This window comes from Petaurus breviceps, unplaced genomic scaffold (genome assembly GCF_028583685.1).
Source record: "Petaurus breviceps papuanus isolate PSGF00001 unplaced genomic scaffold, PetGlider_PUasm1.0 90925, whole genome shotgun sequence".
NCBI classification, from domain to species: Eukaryota; Metazoa; Chordata; class Mammalia; order Diprotodontia; family Petauridae; genus Petaurus; species Petaurus breviceps.
In genome coordinates, this window is record NW_027187380.1 from 29371069 (window position 1) to 29396818 (window position 25750).

At 40.6% G+C, this 25750-nt stretch overlaps 1 protein-coding gene and 1 pseudogene across 1 annotated transcript in view; both read right to left on the reverse strand.

Annotated features, from left to right (window-relative positions):
- Positions 1–304: 304 nt before the first annotated feature.
- PMP22 (peripheral myelin protein 22) overlaps positions 305–25750 on the reverse strand; it is a 105365-nt gene continuing 79919 nt past the window's right edge. Inside the window, exon 5 of the mRNA XM_069076689.1 lies at positions 305–574. Coding sequence (XP_068932790.1) covers positions 414–574 — 161 coding nt within the window. The 3' untranslated portion in view covers positions 305–413. The remainder of the gene's footprint in view (positions 575–25750) is intronic.
- Positions 8920–25306, reverse strand: LOC138152735 (gamma-aminobutyric acid receptor subunit alpha-6-like; annotated as a pseudogene).

A 25750-nucleotide genomic window follows, 5' to 3' on the forward strand; every position in this document is an offset into this window, starting at 1 on the left:
TTTTTGCAGGACAATCTATTTTCTCTACCTTTATAGAGATGGACAATGAATATATGCATGTATATATGTGTATGTTTGTGTGTGTGTGTGTATACTCCTTTAAATACTATTAGTTTAGTGGATATGGTTTTTAGGTTCAATCTAAATTTTGATCACCATTTTTAATGGGGGGAAATCAGGACACCTAGATTTGTATCAACGGTTTCATCCCCTTTTTATAAAATACCCTTTCCTGGAATGAACACACATAGGGGGTAGCCAAGAAACCCATTTACCCAAATCAAAGTGGACAGAAATTAGATATATGTATATAAAGGATAATATTTATTAATTAATAATAATAATAATATTGTCTAATCAGAGTTCTCTTATTGGGAGTGAGGTAACTCAACCAAGAGAGTCTTAGATCTCACCTAATTCCGCAAACTCTGTAGTGTAGCAACTTGTGGATAAGAACATGATGGAAACTGCCAGGTCCTTTCTCTCTTGTCAGTTTCTTCCCAGTGTTTTTCTTCAATAACTTGAGGTGGGATTGGCAGCAACCATCTCTCTTGAAATTGGAAGCCAGGAGCACCTGAAACCCAAGGAGTTTTTTCTGTATTTATTTATTTTGAAGGCAATCAGGGTTAAGTGACTTGCCCAAAGTCACACAGCTAGTAATTATGTCAAGTGTCTGAGGCCAGATTTAAACTCTGGTCCTCCTGACTCCAGGGCTGGTGCTCTATTTACTGCATCACCTAACGGCCCCAACCCAAGGAGTTTTGAAGAAACCTTAAGCAACTCAAAAAAACTCAGAGAAAAGTCAAAGACTCAAAATTGAAGGCTGAAAGAGAGCAATGCTTTTATCCTTTCTGCTCTCACCAACTTCCTGCCCATCATGCAGGGCATTCATTTCCACCAGTGAAAGAGTTCCATACCAATGGACTTTGGGACTGGAACTCAGGGAAGCAACTCAATGAACTAAAATTAGAGAAGGCATGCTAATACTTAATTCCTAATTTCTCATTGAGCACCACTTCCTAACAAGCCTCTACACTCTAGCAGGACTATGCAAGATGACCCATGAGCTTGCAAGAAAAAAAATCAGATACATACTTCTCACCATGCACTGTGAAAACCATGGTGGCAGTCCTTTGTGCTATAACAGCACTCACCCGCAAATGGGAGACAAAGGGGAACAAGGGTAGGATGCCAGGATGTGTGTGGATCCATCAGGCCTGAAGCATAGGGAACTGAGGTTAGGTAAGTCCCCCAAGAAATCACTTGAGACAGACTGAGACTGGGGAAACATATGCATTGCCCATATGGAAGGAGTCAGGGAAGGCTTTGAGCCCAGTCCTCAGGAAAGAGCCAAATTCCAGATTTCCCAGGTCAAGGAGAAAATATTACAAGGGGTCAGGAAGAAACAATTTGAGTATTGTGGAAACACAACCAGGATAACACAAGATATAGCAGCTTCTAAGTTAAAGGATAAAAGGGCTTGGAATATGATATTCTGGAGGTCAGAGGAGCTAGGATTAAAACCAAGAATCACCTACTCAGCAAAATTGAGTATAATGCTTCAGGGGAAGATGTGGTCATTCATTGAAATAGAGTACTTTCAAGTATTCTGGATAAAAAAACCAGAGCTGGACAGAAAATTTGACTTTCAAATACAAGAAGCAAGAGAAGCATGAGAAGGTAAACAGGAAAAAGAAATCATAAAGAACTTATTAAAATTGAACTATTTACATTCCTACATGGAAAAACAATAATTGTAACTCATGAAACTTTTCTCAGTATGAGGATAGTTGAAGGGAATATATGTATATGTATATGTATAGGAGGGTATATGTGTATATAAATACATGTGAGTGTATGTGTACATTTATACATAGAGGGCACAGGATCAGTTGAATAGAAAGGGATGATATCTAGAAAATAAAATTAAGAAGTGAGAGAGGAATACAATGGGAGAAGGAGAAAGGGAGAGATAGAATAGAGTAAATTATCTCATAAAAAAGAGACAAGAGAAAACTGGTACAATGGAAGAGAAGAGCAAGAAGTGAAAGGGAATGGGTCAACCTTATTCTCATTGAATTTGGCTTAAGAAGGGAATAACATACACACTCAATTGGGTATCGTACCCTAAAGGAAAGTTGGGGGTGGGACAAGAGGGGAGATGATAGAAGGGAGGGTAGATTGGCAGAGAGGGTAGTTAGAAGCAAACACTTGAAAAGGGACAGGGTCAAAGTAGAAAATAGAATTAAGTGGGAGGGGGCGGGATAGGATGGAGGAAAATAGTCTCTCATAATATAGTTACTATGGAAACGTTTTGTATAACTACACATGTGCAACCTATATTGAATTGCTGATTTTCCCAGTGGGGGTGGGTGAGGAGGGAAGAAGGGAAGGCATCTGGAAATCAAAGTTTTAAAAACAAATGATTAAAAAAATTGTTTTTTACATGCAACTGGGAAATAAAATATACAGGCCCTGGGGTATAGAAATCCATCTTGCCCTACTAATAAGCTGGGGGGCAGAGGATGGAGGAGGATATAAGAGAGAGCAGATTGGGGGAAGGGGTATTCAGTAGGCTCACTATCTTGGGGGTGGGGGTAGAGGAAAGATGGGGAGAAAATTTGTAACTCAAAATCTTGTGGAAATGAATGATGAAAACTAAAAATTAATTAATAAGAGAATAATTATGAAAAAGACTAAAGTTACTGAAGATCTAAGGAAGAAGAAAAGTTAGTTAAAAACCTTGAGCACAAAATTTAAACCAAGAGGGAAAATATAATTAACAAAAGGGAAGATGACCTTCAAATGATGTAATAAAGTCCAGGCATCTATGAATAAATCCATTGCACTAAAGACTTTTGGAACACCCTGTATTGTAAGACAAAGGAAAATGATTTGATGAGGAGCACCCTATGGATTTTCAAGAGTATGGCATAGCAGAACATCTCTTGAATGGTTTAAGAGGGAAATAAGTATGAAAGCAGATTGGTAGGATACAAAAACTTGAATCCACAGAAGCAAACCATATGTAAGGAGGATTTTGTTATCGCTTTTAGTTTAGTTTCTAAGGATCCATGGTCATGGCAATGTCTAGTTTCCAGGTTTTAGATAATAATTCCCAGAATAACCCCAAGGATTCTAGATAGTAATTCCTAGAATCTCAGACAGTCCTATTGCAACTGCATCATGAGATACAGGGGTGACATTCACTACTCTTGTGCAGAATGACAATGTTACTAAAGTTAATTTGTAAGCTTAATGTTGGCAAGATGCTTTGTCTGTTGCATTCTAAAACAAGTGGACAGTGGAAAGTGAGGGGGAAACTACTGGTAAATGCATAGAAGAATGCATGTGCCTGCCTCAACCAGCCCCCATTGAGGCTTGAGGGGATTTAGGGGAGTGCACAAGTTGTGCCTGTCTTGACTGACTCCATTGAAACCTAGGGGTAGTTGCCCCACTTTCTTGCTGGCCCCTGCAAGAAGGGTGATTAGGAAATGCTGTAGGAGTCAATGCTCCCATTATCAGCAATCCTTTGAGAAGAGGACTAGAATAAAGCTGATTATTAACCCCTCTGAAGGTGGTTGCCTGTCTGACTGATGGGATATAGTCTCTGGGAACCCCTTTGAATTCCTTGAATCTTCCCACTGGAACTGGCATTGGCCTGAGGCCATAAGCCTTCCATTATCACCATGACTGAATCTCTGTTATCCTTAACCTAGCCTAGTCCTCCATTGTCTGTAGCCTTCAGCTACTGTACTTCCCACCCTTAATCCCATTCTCTTGCTTCCAGGAGTCTGACCTTAGTCCCATCAAGATTCTCCTTAGACTCCTCTTCAACATAGTCTTAAACAAAAGATATCATTCAGTAAGTCAAACTCTTAATCAATCAATATAAAATACACATCTAAAGTTTTCTTTCATCTTGATTAAAAGCTGGCTTCCAATCCTTAACCATCCTTAAGGAGTAATCATCCATAAGGAGTACAAAGTTCAAAGGTCTCCCACTCCGAGGTCACATATACCCAAGTAAAGGTCCTTTCATCTTGACTAGAGGCTGACTTCCAAACTCCTTGGCTTCTCTTCCATGCTCCTAGCTTTTGCCTGAATTCACCCAATTGTCACCTGGATTCACAGGCAGGCAGCTCTCAGCTCCTGCTCCAACTCCTGTTCTAACTCGAAGTTCACTTCAAGCCCTTTGCAGTTTCTGTTTCTGGGAAGACAAAGCTTAACAGCCACAACAATATTTACATACATTAAGCTTAGCAGAGTTACAACAATATTCACACACGTTGCTGGCACTATCATCACTATTCACTTTCTGCCTATGAAATCAACACAAGTCAAAAGAGTGCTTCTGTCTGACAAAGTAACACAATCACAAGACAACAGACAGAGTGCTTCTGTCTGACAAAGTAACACAACAGAGAGAATCTTTCTATCTGACAAAGTAATACAATCAACAGATAGAATACTTCTTTCTGACAAAGTAACACAAACACAAATCAACACAGAACAGACTGACAGAGTGCTGACACCACAAGTGTTCTCCCTCTCAGTTCTGCTTAGTCCCAGCTTGTGCTCCTGCTTTTATATGCTCTTCTGGCAAGTTCCTCCCACCTTGAGCTGCATGTGATCATGTTTCCAACAAAGATTCGACACAATCAAAGGTGAGGCTCAAAGGCACTTGAATAGCTGAAACAAGGAACTGAGTACTTGAATAACTGAAACAAGGAGCAAAGTACCTTTGCTTGCCATTACAAGATTTCAGGTGGGATTTGAAGGAAACCAGGACACATAGAGGAAGTGATGGGGGGTTGGCAATAGATTATACAGGAACTCTGACCCTTACCAATGACCAGAATGCCTGCAATTCAGTCTGGAAAGAATTCAGTAGGTTCAAGCAGACTTGGAGTCAGAATTGTAAAAGTTTATTGTTAGGCTTTACAGTGGGCAAGGGTCCTTAAGGGACCTGCAAACTTAAAGAAGACATAGGCATAGTTTTTAAGGAGTTTGGGTAGTAAATTAAGTGTCAATTATGCTAACTAGGTGAGTAAGGGTGGGATTAGGGAGGAGTTAAGGAGTGGTCAGTGCTTAAAGGAACACTTTTAATGTCAACTGTGTAGGCTATTGCCCATAATTCACTAGGAAATATCCCAAGGGGGGGCTACCGGGAGGTGTGGTTTTTGGCCTGAAACGTCACTGTCAGCTAGCAGTCAAGGGCTGACTGAGAAGTGCCTAGTCTGCCACCCATCAGTGTCATGTTTGACAAGATGGATGTTGGGAACCAAGGCTAACGGAGACTCAGTATGTGGATAATTGGCTAAGGAGTTAGTCTATAGATAGTGCTTTGAAGAATTCATAGGGAGAGCTGGCCACTATACTAGGGGGAGATAATATTTGCCTAAGCTAGAATTTTTATAGATGGTTTAGTGAAGGATCCATAGGTATAGCTTGTTATTGTTCCAAGCAGAGATAAACAATTCATGGGTTATTGCTGGGCAGAGTGCTGGCAGGAAGAAGGGGCAGAGTTAATGCTCTCAGGCTGGGGAGGGGGAAATATGATTTTACAGACTGGTTTTACAAACTGATGTTACAAATTGATATTACATATTGAGTTTACAAATTGATTTTACAGACATCGATTCCAAGGACCCCATCAGAGTGAGAGCATTCCGTGCATGAGGGATAGCCAGTGAAAATGTACAGAGTGAAGAGATAGTGTCTTGTTCCAGGACTAGCGAGGAGATCACTGTCACTGGATCGGGCAGGGGGAGGAGTGCATTATGAACTCCAAATAGAGAATTTTGCCTGTGACCCTGGGATAGGGAGTCACTGAAGTTTATTGAGTAGGTGAGTGATAAGATCACATATGAACTTTAGGAAAATCATTTTGGCAGCTAATGGGGACTGTCAGAAAACCAAATAAACAAGGAATCTAGGGGTTGGTTATTTCTTTGTTTTAGCCTGGAGCTATGAATTCCAGCTAGCCCTTAAGGTCATATTCAGATTGGCATGCAAATGAATCTGAGGAAGAACCAAAGAAGGAAAGGTAATTGGCCTCTACTCTCCCAGGTTTATGAAGTGTAACTACTAGTAACAACAACAACAAAAGTAAAAACCCAAACTCTGGTTTTTGTATTATATTCTGGCTAGCAGAAGTCTCCTTATACTCATATATATATATATATAGTCATCTAAAATTCACAAATAAGGACACATAAGGAAAGGATTTATAAAATATAAGGTTTTAATGTTTTCATTTTAATCACTTACAACCTCAATAAATGTAGGGCATAGTGTGGAGCACATTTTCTTAAGGACAATCTAATGGTATACAGTTGCATTATTTTTTGAATAGCACTTAAACTATGTACATATGCATACCTATTTTATTTTGGATGCATAATTCATATACAAATACCATACTTTATTGAGGTAAAAGAGCACAGCAAAGTTAAAAAAAGATAATGGTCAGACTGAATGCTGATTTCACAATGCGGGTAAAAGCCATTCTTAGCCAATATAAAGGTGTAATGCCAAGCAAAGGCAACTTCCAAGGTTCAGAATACCAGCATAGCTACTCTCCATTTTATTCAGTGACAAATTAAGGCAAAGCATTCACAGAATAGAGAAAATCAAAATACAAGCATTCACCAAGTGTAATTCAATAATTTCCAAGTACTACACCACCCCTGGAAAGTACATTAATTTAGTCAATCACAAAGTCCCTCTTTTCAAATGGAGATTAGTTTCCAATCATAAACAAAGTACATTCATTTGGTCAAGTCACAGAGCACAAAAAAGTCAAAAGTTTCCCACCCCTGGATCACAACTGAATTACAATTATCATCAGTTAACACCAAGCACCTTCTCAAAAGGGGAAATATTCCCAGAGTTTTATCTGATCAAAACACAGAACACTTCTCAAAGTGAGCCCCAAAACAAAGCTACACATCAGGGCTTATATAGCCTTCTCCTGGCTCAGAGAATGTAACAACCTTATTGACTCACTGGCCAATCAAGAAGTATCTACTGAAAAACAAGCCTCCCACTCCAGGCTCCAGGTGCACTTTAGCCCAGGGGCAGGAAGATATTAAAAATTTACATTCCCATTACAGCAAGTTCTCAGAAATCTCTGTTCCTGGGGAGACAAAGCTTAACAAAGCCACAATATACATTGCCAGTGTCCTCATCAATTCACTCTCTGCCTGCAGAACAGTCTCAGGACCCCTGAAAACATCAGCAAGACCCTCTTCCAGGATTTCTGTAAACATACAACAAGAAAATCCTTCTTCAGGGCTTCTGAATCAACAGCAAGGTTCCAGGACCTCTGCAACAACAGCACTGTCCTTCACCAGCAGACAAATCTGGCAAAACAACATCAAAAGAGACAGACAAAATACCAGTATCACAGCCGTGTCTCCTCAGTCCTTGGCAGCTCTAGGTGGCAGCTCTCAAAAGTCCTGGGCAGCTCCTACTGGCTCTCAGCAATCCTCCACAATGCTGCTCCCAAAATTTCTTCGGCCTCTCCTTGCTCAGGGCTTCTCTCTGCTTGGGCCTCTCTTTAAATCCACAGCACCATCTCCTCCCAGTTCAGCCCTCTCTTTTCACATCAACAAGTCCATCCCACAAATGGGATTCACAAGTTCTGGGTTTTAACACTCAACCCGAAAACCAAACCAATACAGGGGGATCTTTAAATTCCATTACTATTACAAAAGGTCACCTCCATGCTGATCTTTACCTATTGATAAATATTTAGGGCATATTTATAATTTTGTTCTTTTAAAAGACAGGCCAAGAGGTGTTAACATTTTCATTAACAGGGAAAATTAGTCATCAATGATAGACCAAAAAAATTGTTTTAAATCTCTTATATCTACACTTAAGTGACGTTCTAATCTTTCAGAAAATCACATTTCTACTAGAAAGGTTATTTTTTCCATCCTTTACATTTTGCTAGCAATATTACTTAGTACATAATTACTTTATGCTATCTAAATTATGTTTCCAAATTTTATACAATTTTAAAAGCTTGAGTCTCTATGCCATGTTTAATATAAATTATAGATAACATTAAATATGATAAGGTATAGGCTCTGGGAACCTGCTTGAGCTCTCCTAGAATCCTTGAGGAATTGGCTCTGGGAACCTCCTTGAGCTCTTTTTGAATCTTTCTACATAGGGCATTTGCATGGGACCATAAGAGTTTCATGTGGCTGTGCCCAAAACTTTGTTACTAGCTTGGCCCTCGTTATCCAGCTTGTCCCCACCCTTGATCCTCCCAAAATATCTATATCCAAATCTGTTCCACCCTAGAACTGGACTAGCCCACCATTGTCTGTCCTCTCCAGGTAGCCTCCAGCAACTTCCCACCCTTAATCACTCATTTACTAGAGTCTGACCTCATTGACTCCTCCTGAAGACCCTCCCCAAACTCATTACTGGATTCTGACCTCATCTGACTCCTCCTGAACACCCTCTCCAATCTCCTCCTCTAGACCATCCCTAGATTCCTACTTCAACCTTTCTATATATCAGAGCCCATCTTGCCTCCATGAAGGGGGAAGACCAGAGAATGATCTAACACAGGTTTGATTCCTGGTCAAGGAACTATAAAAATGAAGAGGGTCGCCATAAAATGATGAGATATAGGGTTAGGGGTGCTTGAGATACCAAAATATCAACCCACCAGGTCCTGCTGAATGAATTTGACTCAAGCCTTCTCTCAGCCAAAGAAAAGCAAAGTTTATTAAAAGTTCACTATATTGGGTAGACTCTTAAGGAGCCTCAGTTTCTGTGTACTAGACAAGTGGGTCAGAATCATATAACACAGAGTGAGCCTGTGCTAGTTCAAGGGGGTTCCCAGAGCCTGTACCTCATCAGATACTACCTGTTCAGATGATTTTTTTCTGACAACTATTCAATACTACTATTTACTTCCATAGTGTCTTTAGAAAGGTAAACAGTCCAGTAGTTGAATCCTGCAAATGCTCCAGGAAAGAGAATTCTGTAATGCTGGTCTATTTTACTTGTGCCACCAATGGCTAGTGGTGGTGGTGGTGGTGGTGGCGGCAGTAGTGTCAGTGGCATGTCAGGCATCAATTGTGAGTTAGATGCTCTTGTGAGAACTTTCTTTACCTCAGGTGACTGAAGTTTTGACAGAATCAGAGAGTTCATTTGCTTCTTAAAATTATAATAGGAATAAGGATATAATATAATAGGAATGAGGATATTCATCTTTGATCAAAACAATCTCATCCTCCACTGGCACCATTTTGACTGAGGGCAGCACTGTCCTGGACACCTGAAGTGCCAATGCAATATTTACAGCACCCACAATCATCATAAATATTCCCATGTGGTGCTCCATCACAAAATATAGCAGACTGTCCATATAGAGGACAGAACCAAAACATTTATTCGGACACCAGAAAACCAAATCCCAAAACTAGTAAGCCAATTCCATCATGGTAGCAAAGAAGTTAATGAGCCATAACAACACAGAGAGTCACAGCATCCTTGAACCTTCCCACAAACCAATATAAGATCAATATCTACTTACAAACCTGAGTAATTCCTTGCCTGAGCATCCTCTCTCCCACTGTCTCTCTGGCTCTGACTCCCAGCTTCCTGTGGGCTCTGCTTCACCCTTTAGCAAACTCCTCCCACCACAGGCTCAATGTGACTACATTCAGCCTATTAGGGGGCAGGGTTTATTTTCAAAGCAGGGAAAGTCTTCAAATTCCCTTGGCTTATTAAAGGGCAAGGAAGATCTTCAAATTCCCATTCCCATTACAGCACCTTTTGCATTCTTCTCTGGTTCTGAAGGTTGGTAAAATAATTGACAGTTGTAAACTCAACAAGGACAGAGAAGACAAAGGCAAAACACACAGCTATGAACTAATCCATGGAAGTTGCATAAGACACTTTTGGCAAAGAATGTTTAGCACTGATACTGTTAAAAATAACCAAGAATTTTACCTGACTGTGAGTGAACTTAGGAAAAAAAGATTTTTATTTCACATCATTTCAGATGAGTAATTTGACCTTTTACCCCTAGTGAAAAAGCTCAACTTCCAAGTTAAGCTAATTACACCGACTTTTTATAATTCATCTAGATTCAAATTTCACTCCTTGAATCCCAGTGGTTAGCATTTTGGGGTTCATTAAATCGCATCCCTTGACCACTTCCTCTCACTTCCACATTTCAATTCCCCCTTCCTCATCCTCATATACTTTATTTTTTATAAAAGGAGCCACCAAGCCAGAATATTTTTAGTAACCTCCCCAATTATCTCCTACATATAGCATGAGAAAAAGTTTCTCCTCAGTTGCTAATAGATTTGGCAAAAGCCTTAGTTTGAAGATTCTAGCCCAGGATATCAATAACAAAAGTCCCATTAGCTAATACTGAGTCTGTGTTCATGGGCCTCATCTTTGTGAATGACTCCTTTTGATATATAGGAAGAGGCCTACTTAGATATGCTGATTTTCAGGTGCTAGCCTTCCTCACTGTTCTCTACAAGCAGTTTTTTTCTCTGACATTAGCCATCAGTATGGCTTCAAATCAAGTGTCACATAATTTCTGTTATTATATAATTTCTGTGAAAACAAAATCCAATCATATATTATAATACTTGAAGTGGTAGTCATGGTTAAAATAGTGGTAATTGCAAAAAGAGTTCTAGCAGGAACAGACTCCTTATTAATCCAGAAAGACACTTTACATAGAATGACTGTCATAATGCAGTGAGTAAATATCTGTATCATGAAATATCCCATCTTTCTTTGCAAGTATAAATAAACTGCCATGATTACATATTCACCTGTATTGGATTTTATTATCTCACTAGACATAGTCTGTCCAATCAGATCATACTATAGGAGGTCTGAGGATTCTTAAGGAACTTCTACAGAATAAAGAGGGCCCTTTTTCCACGAATGGATGATCTCACTTTTGGGGTAAGCATAGCTCCCAAATGAGTGAAAGAAGTGAAAACTTCTCAGACTATACTCTAAAATCTAGTAAGGCTTTTTATGGGAAACAGGCTCAAATTCCTCTTCACCAGAAATCACATGATTTACAAAGACTCAAAACTCAGAGCAGTAGGGAGTCACCCCTTTCCTCAGTGACACCTCAGCATAAGATATGCCAAATAAGGACAGAAGTGCTTTCTCAAATGTACATTGGGTAGTCTACTGTTTCCTTGTTCCAGTACTTGAGGTAGACTGCCGTGCTTAGATTGTGCACCTGACTTCCAGCCAATGGAAGAAAAGGGTCAGAAGGGGGAATGGGGGAGAATTCCATGTTAGGGCTTTATAACTTCTCCATTTCCTTTTGTAAATTGTTTCTTGTCCCTGACTATTTGTCAGAAGGGGGGAGGGAGTTACTCTTTCTTGAGATCATAATAAACCATTCTTTTCTGCTTCCTACCTTGAGAAGCCTCTGTGTATTATTTGGGTAAGGATCTCTGTTGCACACAGCTTTGGGGTGCATACAGTTTTGGGGGCTTGTCTGGGATTCTCCCTTTCATGAGAGGGTCCCACAGACCCTTAACAAGGACCAGGTGCCAACCCAGGTTTCTTGGGGGTCCTTGGAACTTGTCTGTGAGATCTGACTCTGATAGGGTAACAACCTGAAAAGAGGACCCAGAGGAAGCAGAAATTCCAGTTTTGCTAGAGAAGACTGCTGGCAGGGGATCACTCAAGTTTGTGTACACAAACCCAGGTAAGCAAGTCCCTGGGTGTTCCAGGGGTAGGAGACAGTCTACATGGTTTGAGTCTGTAAGAGTTCTCTTGCCAGGGGTGGGAGACAGTCTAAGCAGTTCGAGTCTGTAAGATTTCTCCTGTCTGGGAAAGACTTAGATAGGCCTAATAGGTCCTGATAAGATTAAAACTACAGGTAAAGAGAAATCTAAAATGGCCTGTCCAAAATACCTTCCTGACATTCCAGAGGATAGTCCTCTTAGAGATAGACTTGCTAATCGGTATAATCTACCAAAATACAAGGGAAAAGACAAAAGGAAGATGATAAAATACTGTTGCCTCATTTGGGTCAGCTTCCCACTTGGAGGAGGTGTATCTTGGCCAAAATATGGCTCCTCTGAAGACTGGGTGTGCCAACAACTAAATTTGTATGTGAATTCTAAGGAGCCTTTTGACCTGGAGGAAAGTGAATATGCAACCTTCTGGCTACAGGCAGTAGGACAATTTGCTCTAAAATAGAAGAAGGGGGAGGAACCCAAAGGGGAATCAGAAGAACAAGAACCGAGGCCCCATCCCTGGGACCTCCTTCTTTCTCTACCCCGGCCTTCATCAAAGTACTTCTACTTCCTTCATCATGAGGACAGGGACTTCCTGGCCCAGCTTCAACTCCTCCTTTCCTACTCTCAGCACCCTCTGAAAGGGAATCTGAAAGAGGTGAGGACTTCATTGACTTGGCTGGGTCAGGCACACCCATACGCACCCCTCTCCTGAGGGACTTGAAACAGTTAATAAAAAATCAAGAGAGTTTTCCTCTCTCTGGGACTGAAGACTGAAGACTAAAGCTTTCCCTCTTCAGAAAGTCCTACTAGCTCAGGGGATGGATTATATGAATGCCCCTTTAAGCAGCACTGAACTTAGAACTGTTTTTTTGCTTTTTGGAAGGCAATTGGGGTTAAGTGACTTGCCTAAGGTCACACAGCTAGTTCTTTTGTGTTGTGTCTGAGGCCGAATTTGATCTCAGGTCCTCCTAACTCCAGGGCTGGTGCTCTATTCACTGTGCCACCTAGCCACCCTGAAATTAGAACTTTTAAGAAATGAAGCAGCTAATTGAGGACCCTTTGGGGGTCGCTGATCAGGTTAATAAGTTGTTAGGATCCAATTTGTATACTTGGGGGGAATAATTATAAATCTTGGACATATTATTTACTGGGGAAGAGAGGGGAGAAATTAGGCGGGCCACTATGCAGGCTTGGGATGAATCCCAGCCTATATCTCAAGGGGGTAGGAGAAGGGAGGAAAAATTTCCTCTCTGAGAACCCAATTGGGATCACAATAACCCCATACATAGAGGGCACCTACAAGATCTTAGAAATATGGTGATCCAGGGAATTTGGAATGCAGTGCCTAAGAACCAGAATTTAAACAAAGTACAGGAAATACAGGAGGAGAAAGATGAGGCTCCATCTGCCTTTGTTAATAGATTGAAAGAAAACATCAGAAAATTCTCTGGTCTAAATTTAGATGATCCTATCTCCCAAGCATGGTTAAAGCTATATTTTGTTAATGCTTGGCCAAACATTAATAAAAAGTTACAGAAAATTGAAAAGTGGCAGAATAAACCAATGGAGGAATTATTGAGGATAGCCCAGAAGGTGTATGTTGCCTGAGGGGATGAACAGGACAAGAACACCAGTAGACTACTCCAGGAACAGCATAAAATGATGCTTCAGGTAGTGCAAGCGACAAATTCCCAGGGAAATTGAGGGAACAGAAGGGGGAGAGGATGGTGGTCCATGGGGTTTGTGTCCAGGCCTGGAACTTAAGGGGAAAATGGAAGGAGGGGGAGAATCTCCTGTACTTCTCTGACTTGTTTTGAATGCAGCCAGGAGGGACACATAAAGCAGGACAAAGGAAAGGAGAACAAAAGATCCTCTCTCTTATAGAGATTGAAGACTAGGAGTATCAGGGGTTTACAGAGACAACCCAGAGTCCTTGATAAATTTAAAGGTGGGAGACAACTGGGAGGAACTTATTTTTCTGGCTGATACCAGAGCTATTAGATCATCTAAAACTCAGCTCCCAAAGGGGACTAAATTGTCAAACGAAAAATTATTAATTTCTGGCATTAAGGGAGAAACTTTCCCCGTCCCTCTCACAGAGGTACTTGGGTTTGAATACCACCCTGAATAGACAACTCCATGATCCAGGGATAAACCTTTCAGTATGGGATTTACTTACCAAATTATCCATCCAACTAATACCCTTGGGCCTCTTAGGCTGTCCTTGTTAAAAGAGGAAGAGGAAAGCAGGATCAATCTTGAGGTTTGGGCAGGTCCTCACAATGGGGGTAAAGTTAATGTGACTCCTATTAAAATAAGTCTGAAGGATTCCACGGTAACAGTGAGGGTCAAACAATACCCAATTTCTCTTGAGGAAAGGAGGGGACTCCAACCTATCATTCAGGGTCTGGTAGAAGGAAAACTCCTGGAATCCCATATTTCTCCCTTCAATTCACCCATTTTGCCAGTAAAGAAGGGGGATGGCTTAGATATGTATAGATTAGTGCAGGACTTGAGAGAAATTAATAAGATAGTACTCCCTTCTCACCCCATGGTTCCAGATCCCTATACCATCACGGGAAGGATTCATGAATCCAGTCAAAGGTTTAGTGTAATAGATTTGAAGGACACATTCTGGGCCTGCCCTCTAGATCAAGAAAGTAGGGATATTTTCACCTTTGAATGGGAAGACCCCAAAACTGGTAGGAAACAACAATACAGGTGGTGTGTACACCCCCAGGGGTATGCAGAATCACCAAACTTATTTGGGTAAATATTAGAAACAGTCTTGGAAGATTTAAGACCCCACCTGGTACTCAGGTTCTACAGCATGTGGATGACTTGTTGGTAATAGGGAGTAAGAGAGAGGAGGTTAGCCAAGCCTCCATACAACTACTAAATTATTTAGGGGAAAAAGGACTCCGAGTATCAAAGGGAAAACTACAGTTTGTGGATAGGGAAGTTAAATACTTAGGGCATCTCATTAGTGAAGGGAAAAAGAGATTGGATCCTGACTGAATGGCAGGAATCCTCTAGACTCCACTTCCCAAAACAAAAAGGAAGTTGTGGGAATTCTTGGGATTGGTGGGATACTGTAGGAACTGAACTGACTTCTATGCCATCCTGACCAAACCTCTGTATCAACACTTATTGAAGGAGGAACCCGACCATATAGTGTGGTATGAGAACAGTACAAAGAGCTTTACTCAGTTAAAAGAGGCCCTCACTTCCCCTCTAGTACTGGCTCTCCCTTCCCTAGAGAAGCCCTTCCATCTTTTTGTAAATGTAGAAAAGGGAGTAAGTAGCCTTTGGGGTTCTGGCACAAATAAGAGGAGGGCAGAGAAGACCAGTAGCCTTCTGATGGGGGAGGGGATCCCAAAAGGTTCAGCAGATATTCTGATCTTATTCAAGACCAGAAAACCTGCAATATTGTCTGGAAAGAATTCAAGGTCTCAGGCTTGACTGGAGTGAGAGTTGTAGAAGTTTATTGTTACACTTCCATGAGAAGCGGGCAAGAGTCCTTTAGGGGACCTGCAAGTGAGAGGGGTACATGCTTTTACCTTTAAAGGGTAGGGCTGCCATTGTCAGGGCTGACCAGATGGGAGGGGCCTCAATGCATAGACAAAGGTCAGAGCTGAACCAGAGGAGCATGTGAATAGATAGTTTAGATAAGATTTGGGCCAGGTCATTAATGAGACAAAAGGCAAGGATAAAGGAGGGTGTGGGCCAGGCCTGGCCTTGATTACTTAATCAAGAGATTAAGTAAGAACAAAAGGGGTCTAAGGGTGTTGCCTAGGTGGAATGTGGGAGAGGGGGAAGGGGCAGATCTCAAGGGCAGGAAAGGACAAATCACAACTTCACAGACTGGCTCCACAAGTTGGTCCGACCTAGACCCCAGGTACCCCATCACTTTCTCTCCAAGATACTGGACTGTGTTGCTCTGGGATGGCCCACTTGTGTTCATGCTGTAGCATCCTAGTTGAGGAGAGTCAGAAGTTGACCTTTGGGGGGAGCTTTATAGTCAGTGTTCCACACCAGGTGAGGGAGATACTCAATCAGAAAGCAGGCAGATGGCTCACTGTCTCCCTGATCTTGAAATTTGAGGCTATTTTACTGGAAAAGGATGATTTGGTATTAGCCCAAGATAATAACCTGAACCATGCCTCTTTCCTCACTGCTAGCTTGGAATCAAGTTCAGGGTCTGAACATTACTGCCTAGACATAATTGATCTCCAAACCAAGGCATGGGAAAATCCCCAAGAATCCCCTGTCTTGGAGGGGTAAATCTGTTCATAGATGGTTCCTCTGGAGTGGTTGAAAGGAAATGGAAAAATGGGTATAGATGGAGATAGAGGATCTCTGAGGCAGGGGGCTACCCAAACCCTGGTCTGCCCAGATGTGTGGACTTCATGCACTAAATCAGGCACTAAAGTTACTGGAAAGAAGGGAAGGGAACATTTATACAGATTCAAAATATGCTTGGGGAGTGGCACATGTATTTGGGAAGATATGGGAAAAACAGGGAATGATCAATAGCAGAAGAAAGGAACTGGTCCATATTACCTTAATAAGGAAAGTCTTGGAAAACCTATTATTACCTGAAGCCATTGCTATTATACATGTTAATGTCCATCAGTTGGGACAATCCTTTGAGGCCAGAGGAAACTGCCTTGCAGATAAGGAAGCTAAGAGGGCCAGAGAGGAAGGATCAGGTCTTGATCTCTTCATTTCCTCCCAGTCTCCCCTCCCCTCCTTTTCTGAGGAAGAGAAACAGAAGGCCCAAATTCTTGGGGCACAAGAGGATAAATGCAGACACTGGTTCCTCCCTGATGGTCAAGAGGTCTTGACCAAAGCAAGTATGAGGCAAGTACTGCGACACTTACACCAGGGTAGTCACTGGGATGTCCAGAACATGTGTGACACAGTTTTGACCTGGTTTGTGTCTCCAGGCCTGTATACCTTAGCACAGCAATTGGCAGACTTGTTTGTTGAAGACAAATAAGTTCTCCCAGCTCCAGGCTCTGGCTAGGAGAAAGCCCCCTGGAATTAGGCCATTCCAGAGTATACAGGCAGATTTTACAGAACTGCCTCCAGTAGGTTGCCAAAAATACTTTCTGGCCATAGTAGATCACCTAACCTCTTGGGTGGAGGCATTTCCTGTGCCATGGGCAACTGTGCAGGCAGTCAGCCAAATCCTGCTTGAGTAAATCATTCCTAGATATGGGATGGTGGAGAGGATAGACTCGAACCAGGGGACACATGTCACTACCAGGGTCCTTAAATCTCTGGCCCAGACCTTAGAAATTACCTGAGAGCTCCACACTCCTTGGCACCCTTCCTCTTCTGGCAAGGTGGAAAGGATGAATCAGGAAATAAAGAGACAACTCACTCAATTGACAATTGAAACCCAACTACCATGGACTAAGTTGTAATTTATAATTTATAAATTTCAATTATAAATTAAATTATAAATTATATATAATTATATATAATATAATGTTATATAGAATATATAATAATAATAAATATATTATTAATAAATTACAAATTACTATTATTACTTCCCACTAGCCCTTGTCAGGATTAGAACTAAGCCTAGGAGAGACATTGGACTATCTCCTTATGAAATTCTGTATGGACATCCATACACTGGGGGGAATGAAAAAAAAAAACAACTGGGATCCTATATTGGAATGCAAAGACAAATTTCTTAGAAATTATGTATATGCTTTGGTAAAACATCTCCATGCTTTACAGAGCAAAGGCTTGATTGTTCAAACTCCACCACTGGGGTTCTGGTGCATCAATACCAGCCTGGAGATTGGGTATTGATCTAGGTGTGGAAAGAGGAAAAGCTTACCCTATCTTGGGAAGGACCTTTCCAGATCCTGTTGACTTCAGATTGGGCAGTCGGGACTAAAGAACGTGGGTGGACACAACATACACAACACAGCTTACAGGTTGAGCTCATAAGCCCTGAACCCTTACCTATAGTAACTCCTTTTCTGCTTATAATCCTTGTTTGTGTCTCTACTCCTTTTTCATAATTCTTTTACTTATAACAAGAGTGTAAAACCATGGGATTTACCTTAACTCTGCTCCTGGTCAGTATACCTTTTGTCTAGCTAGCTCCCATTCCCTGGGTACTCAGAGAGAATTCTGAAAACATTTTTGAACAGCTACTAGGTGCAGTAGCCCAGGTCTTTAATGTGATGAATTGTTGGATTTGTGGGGAACCACAGCTTGAGCAATGGCCCTGGGGCCTGGTACCTTTGAGACCTGAGTGGCTTTTAAGTAACCTCTCTTTAATCCATAATGGGACTGGTTTCTGGAGATTAACAGAGAAGCATCAGAGAAAATTATTGAGTGAGGAAGAAGTGGAATATTTCCTGAAGCAGCAGGGAATGGGGAGCCGATTGGAATCAGCCAATGTAAGTGGACATATGGGGCTGAAATCCTGAACAAACCTGTAAATTGTATCATGTGGTTGAGAATGAAGTTTATGGTCCTGAGAATGGAGGGTGACAAAAGGGTCTGGCAACAGTGTAATTCCTCCCACAATGAGAGGCCTGGGGGCCCCAACATCACAAAGCCTTGGTTTGTGTGGTACTGGTTAAATGGAACACACTGGGTAAAAGGGTTTGACTAGTTCTGGAGTACTTGCAATCTCACTGACTCTAGAAGGATATCTAAATGTGAATGGACCTCAGGTTCTGGGTTATGGAAGTGTTCCTGGTTTAAAAATAGTAGTGTTAGTTATTTTTCTGGACCTTTAGGAAATGAAGAACTACTCATCTACTTTCCTTTTAGGGGAAATGACTTGATCATATATTCAGGGGAACAGCCCACTTTAAGGGGTAATTATTGTATTTGTGTGCTAACTGCTTACAGTCACCTACCTGTCAACTGGGCTGGCATTGCTATTTAGGAATGGTCAGGCCAAAGTTTTTCTTCCTACTAGACCAGGATGGAGATCAGTTGGGTATAAGGCTGTATGAAGATTTGAGGAAGACAAAGAGAGGTACTTGATACTACCCTGAGTGATATGGGTGATGCCAACAGCTGGGGTGACACTTGTCTCCCGGAAAGAATAATTCAGACATATGGACCAGCCACTTGGGCACAAGATGAGAGCTGGGGGTACAGGACACTCATCTATATACTTAACAGATTAATTAGGTTACTGGTGGCAATCAATTATTGGTGGAAGTCATTACCAATCAAACAGCATGGGCTATAAACCTCCTGGCTGATCCGGCCACCCAAACTTGAGAAATGGTCCTTCAACATAGGTTAGTTCTAGATTATCTCTTAGCAGCAAAAGGGGGGAGTATGTGGAAAGCTGAATCTCTCTCCCTTTGACACTGCTTGGTGGTGTTGGTTTGGGAGAAGCTGGTGGAAACAGGTCCTTTGGTTTTTAGTGATAGTCCTAAGTAGCATCATCCTACTGATGGGGGATGGCAATAGGTTATATAGGAACTCTGATCCTTGTTAACGACCAGAATGTCTTTGATTCAGTCTGGAAAGAATTCAGTAGGCCCAAGCAGTCTTGGAGTCAAGATTGTAAAAGTTTATTTTTACGCTGTACAGTGGGCGAGAGTTCTTAGAGAACCTGCAAACTTAAAGAAGACATAGGCATAGTTTTTAAGGAGTCTAGACAATAAATCAGATGTCAATTATGCTAACGAGGTGAGTAAGGGTGGGATTAGGGAGGAGTTAAGGAGTGGTCAGTGCTTAAAGGAACACTTTTAATGTCAACTGTGTAGACTATTGCCCATAATTCACAGGGAATTACCCAAGGCGGGGCTACCTGGAGGTGTGGTTTTAGGCCTGAAATGTCACTAAGTCAGGTAGCTGTCAAGGGCTGACTGAGAAGTGCCTAGTCTGCCACCCATCAGTGTCATGTTTGACAAGATGGATGTTGGGAACCAAGGCTAACGGAGACTCAGTATGTGGATAATTGACTAAGGAGTTAACCTATAGATAGGACATTCAAGGATTCATGGGTGCAGCAGCTAGGCACTTTACTAAGGGGAGATAACATTTGCCTAAGCTAAAATGTTTATAGATGGTTTAGTGAAAGATCTATAGGTATAGCTTGTTATTGTTCCAAGCAGAAATAAACAGTTCATGAGTTGTTGCTGGGCAGAGTGCTGGCAGGGGGAATGGGCAGAGTTAATGCTCCAAGGCTGTGGTGGGGATGGAATGTGATTTTATAGATTGGTTTTACAAATTGATTTTACAAACTGATGTTACAAACTAATATTACAGACTGATATTACAAACATAGATCCTAAGCATCCCATCACTACTTCCAATATGCCTCCCCTGCATGATACAATTGATTACTAGAATAGTCAGGAACACTTTGTCCAAAATGATAAGGCTAGATGGGACAGCTGAAGGGACTATACAACTGATGACATTAAAAGGACAAGGGTGGACCCCAATTGACCAAGAGGACAGGCCTAGCCCTGAGGGTCTAGGAACTGAGGAAGATGAGATTGTAGAAGGGGCTTATTAGCAATGGTGTGAGGAGTTTTCAGGGAGTGAAAATAAGAGGAGAGATTGAAGGAAAGAAGTGAAAACTTGTCAGACTATACTCTAAAATCTAGTACATTGGTTGGTCTACTATTTCCTTGTTCCGGTACTTGATTTAGATTGCCGTGCTTAAATTGTGTACCTGACTTCCAGCAAATGGAAGAAAAGGGTGGGGGGTGGGGCTGGGGGAGAATTCCGTGTTAGGGTTTTATAACTTTGCCATTTCCTTTTGTAAATTGCTTCTCCTCCCTGACTATTTGTCAGAAGGGAGAGTTTCCCTTTCTCGAGATCACAATAAACCATTCTTTTCTGCTTCCTACCTTGAGAATCCTCTGTGTATTATCTGGTTAAGGATCTCTGTTGCACACAATTTTGGGACACACACACAAACTTCAGTGGACAAGCATGCCCATCTATAGAAAAGTTAGCCAGTCTCATGGGGCAGTCAGCGTTGATGGTAGTATAAGGTATGATTGAATTTTATTTCCTGAGAAATTATATGAAAACATGATTGAAAGTCATACTGGTGGCTAATGTCAGAGATAAAACTGCTTATGGGGGGAGTGGGAGATGTTGGCCACCTGAAAAGCAGCACATCTACTTTTTATGTATATACCTTTTCCTGTATATAAAAAGAACTGCCAGGTCAGGTGTCATTCACAAAGTATGAAGATTAGACCCATTAATCCAGATCCAGTTTTAGATAATGGGACTTTTATCTTTGATATCCTGGGTTTAAAACTTCAAGCTCACTGCTTTTGTCAGTTCTCTTAGCAATTGAGGAAAATCCTTTCTCATGCTATCTGATGCAGACAAATGGAGAGGAGACTAAAAGTGTAAAGAATAAAGTATATGAGAAGAGAGGGGGAAATTGAAATGTGGAAATGAGAAAATGCAATTAGGGGTAGTGAACCCTAGAATGCTAACCAGTGGAGAGCAAGGCAGGAAATTTGAATCTGGATGAATTATAAAAGGACTTTTGTAACTGTTTTAAAGTGTGCTTGTGCCTAGAAAGGAGCTCTTTATCACAAGGGACTAAAGGCCAAGTCACCTGTCAGAAATGTTGTGAAATAAAAATCTTTTTTTCTAAATTCCCTAACGGTCAAGTGGAATTTTTGGTAAGATGATTATATCTAATAAAGGTAAGTTTTATTGTGTAGAGAATAGTTCCATTCTGCATGATATGGAAAATCTTGTTTGGGATTGTCATGTTGTGAGCTATAGATTTTTTTCCATTCCTAAAAACAGTATCATGTGTTCAGATTTTACTGACCATCAAGTTATTCAAACTTGGAATCTTAGATGGCCCCCTGAACTTCAGTTTCTTATCAGTCCATGTCTGATGGAAGACAACATCCATTGTGTATTGTGTATCAGATACAGTACCAAAGCTTGTCACATAAATATCAGTTTTCACTTTAGTGACAGCACCTCCAAATCCTGATCTAAACCTGTTTTCATAGTCATCTAATAGGCTGTCCAATATCCTGCTGATATGCTTTGAGTAGAGGTTTTCTTCATACATAGGATTACCCAGGGCATTGTCCAGGCTTTATGCTGTCTTTTAAATATGTCACTCCATCTCCAAGTTCCATGAAGTTTCACTGACTGTTCTCTATGCCAGACTTCTCTCCTAGTACACCTTTATTTCCTGGCTTCCAAGGCTTGCTTCTGGTTCCTGTTCAAATTCCACCTTTTTAAAATGCCTTTCCTGATCCCCTTCTCCTCCCCAGTATACACTCTAATAGTGCCTCTCCACAGAGGTTACCTTCAATTTAACCTGCATATTTTGTTGCAGCAGAGTCATTGCAGTCGTGTCCAGATCTTTGTGGATCCATTTGGGAGTTTCTTGCCCAAAATACTGGATTGGTTTGCATTTTGTTCTATTTTTTTGTTTGTTTGTTTTTGCTTTTTCTTTTTGGAGGGGGGAGGGCAGGGCAATTGGGGTTAAGTGACTTGCCCAAGGTCACACGGCTAGTAAGTGTTAAGTGTCTGAGTCTGGATTTGAACTCAGGTCCTCCTAACTCCAGGGCCAGTCCTCTACTGACTGCACTACCTAGCTGTCCCTACATTTTCTTCTTTAACTTATTTTACAGATGAATAACTGAGATAAACAGGGTTAAGTGACTTGCCCAGGGTCACATACATAGCTAATAAGTGTCACGGGTCAGAGTTAAGCTCAATAAGGAAAAGATTTAGCCTCATAATGATAATACTATCTTATATTTGTATAGCACTTTACAATTTTGTAATGGGAATGCAAATTTGGAAGATCTTCCCTGCCCCTAGGCTAAAGTGCACCAGAAGCCTGGGGAGGGAGGCTTGTTTTTCAGTAGATACTTTTTGATTGGCCAGTGAGTCAATAAGGTTGTTACATTCTCTGAGCCATGAGAAGGCTATATAAGCCCTGATGTGTAGCTTTGTTTTGGGACTCACTTTGAGAAGTGTTCTGTGATTTGATCTGAATTCTGGGAAGCCATTGTTGAGAGTCCCCCGGCTTTGAAAAACCCAGATGTGGAAACCCAGATGTTGATTTAGTATGGATGTAATGGTTGGACAGTTTGGAAATCTGTCTACTTGATCTGTTTCTGTCTTGATAATTCTGCCTGTATGCTTTGAAGTTCGGGGTGCTGACCTTTTTCCCCTGAACAAGGTAAACGATATATGTCTGACTGATTAAAGTAAGCTTGTTAACCCATTTTGAGTTGCTTTCCTTTAACAAAGCAGATCCAAGAACCTGTGGTAGCTGCAAACCCTGAGGACGCTTGGGGTGCTTGCTGCTACAAATTTGCAAAGTGCTTTCATACTTATGATTTTATTTGATCTTCACAACCCCATGATCTTACAAATTTTATAACTTTAATTTTTTTATTTTTTAAAATTTTAAAAAATTTATTCATTTTTAATTTTCAACATTGATTTCCACAAGATTTTGAGTTACAATATGTTCTCCCTGTCTTTCCACTACCCCCATCCCAAAATAGCAAGCCTACTGAATACCCCTTCTCCCAATCTATTCTCTCTTATATCCTCCCCTATCACCCCTCTAACTTTCTAGTAGGGCAAGATGTATCTCTATACCCCAGTGCCTGTATATCTTATTTCTAAGTTGCATGTAAAAAACAAATTAAAAAAATATTTGTTTTTAAAATTTTGAGTTCCAGATTTTTTCCTTCTTACCTCCTCACCCACCCCCACTGGGAATATAAGCAATTCAATATACATTCTACTTGTGTAGCTACCCAAATCATTTCCATGGTGGTTATATTGTGAAAGACTAACTATATTTCCCTCCATCCTATCCTGCTCTCCACTTATTCTATTTTCTCCTTTGACCCTATCCCTTTTCAAAAGTGTTTGCTTCTAACTACCTTCTTCCCCAATCTTCCCTCCCTTCTATCATCCCCCCTCTCATCCCCTTCCCCCAATTTTCCTGTAGGGTAAGATACCTAATTGAGTGTGTATGTTATTCCCTCCTTAAGCCAAGTTCAATGAGAATAAGGTTGTCCCATTCCCTTTCACCTTCCTGCTCTTCCCCTCCGCTGTAACAGTTTTTCTCTTGCCTCTTTTATATGAGATAATTTACCCTAATTTATCTCTCCCTTTCTCCTTCTTCCAATAAATTTCTCTCTCACCTCTTAATTTTAATTTTTAGATATCATCCCTTCATATTCAACTCATCCTGTGCCCTCTGTCTATGTACACATAACCTACAAATGCCCACATGCATATACATTTATATACACATACACTCTCCTATACATATATATATACACACACACATATATATATATTCCTTTCAACTATCCTCATATTGAGAAAAGTTTTATGAGTTACAATTATTATTTTTCCATGTATGAATGTAAATAGTTCAACTTTAATAAGTTACATATGATTTCTTTTTCCTGTTTACCTTCTCATGCTTATCTTGATTCTTGTATTTGAAAATCAACTTTTCTGTTCAGCTCTGGTTTTTTCATCAAGAATACTTGAAAATTCTCTATTTCATTGAATGACCATATTTTCCCCTGCAGCATTATACTCAGTTTTGCTGGGTAGGTGATAATTGGTTTTAGTCCTAGCTCCTTTGACCTCTGGAATATCATATTCCAAGCACTTTGGTCCCTTAATGTAGAAGCTGCTAGGTCTTGCATTATCCTGATTGTGTTTCCACAATACTCAAATTGTTTCTTCCTGACTGCTTGCAGTATTTTCTCATTGACTTGGGAACTCTGGAATTTGGCTATAATATTCCTAGGAGTTTTCTTTTTGGAATTTTTTTTCAAGAGGTGATCAGTGAATTCTTTCAATTTCTATTTTGTCCTCTGTTTCTAGAATATCAGGGCAATTTTTCTTGATATTTTCTTGAAAGGTGGTATCTAGGCTCTTTTTTTGATCATGGCTTTCAGGTAGTCCAATAATTTTTAAATTCTCTCTCCTGGATCTATTTTCCAGTGGTTTTTCCAATGAGATATTTCACATTGCCTTCTATTTTTTCATTTGTTTGGATCTGTTTTATAGTATCTTCATTTCTCACAAAGTCATTAGCTTCCATTTGCTCCAATCTAGTTTTGAAGGAGTTATTCTCTTCAGTGAGTTTTTGAAATTCCTTTTCCATCTGGCAATTTCGGCTTTTTTAAGGCATTCTTCTTCTTATTGGTTTTTTGAGCCTCTTTTGCCATTTAAATTAGTCTATTTTTTAAGGTGTTATTTTCTCCAATGTATTTTTGGGTCTCCTTTAGCAGGCTATTGACTCACTTTCCCTGATTTTCTTGCATAATTCTCATTTCTCTTCCCAATTTTTCCTTCACTTCTCTTACTTGAGTTTCAAAATCCTTGTTGAGCTCCTCCATGGCCTGTAACCAATTCATATTTTTCTTAGAAGCTTTTAATGCAGGATTTCTGGCTTTGCTGTCTTCCTCCTGCTCCATGCCTTGATTCTTCTTGTCCCCAAAAAAGGATTCTATGGTCTGTTTGTACTTCCTCGGCTTGCTCATATTGCCAATCAATTACTTGATGTTTGAGCTCTTTGCGATGGTAGAACTTTGTTTCCAGAATGGAGGGAGCTTTGTCCCAAATAGCTGGGATTTTTGCATTTCCCGAAGCTATTAGGAGGGTGCCCTATAACTTTAGCTTTGTAGTGAGGAAACTGAGCCTTATAGGAGTTAACTTTTTTAGGATAATATAAAGATAGTAATTAAGATACACCTCTAGTGTTTGAACCAAGATTTTGTCTGCAAGTCCATAGCTCTTTTTATGACACATAGACACATCATAGATGCATCAGTTCTACCAACATTCATCCACAAAGACTAAGACTGGGAGAGAGACAATGGAAGAAACCAATGAAAGAGTGAGAAAAGGGAAACATTTCATTCAAAACATCATCGTTCTAGGGTCATGTATACTTTTGTGGGTGTTGACCTCAGCTTATAATCATA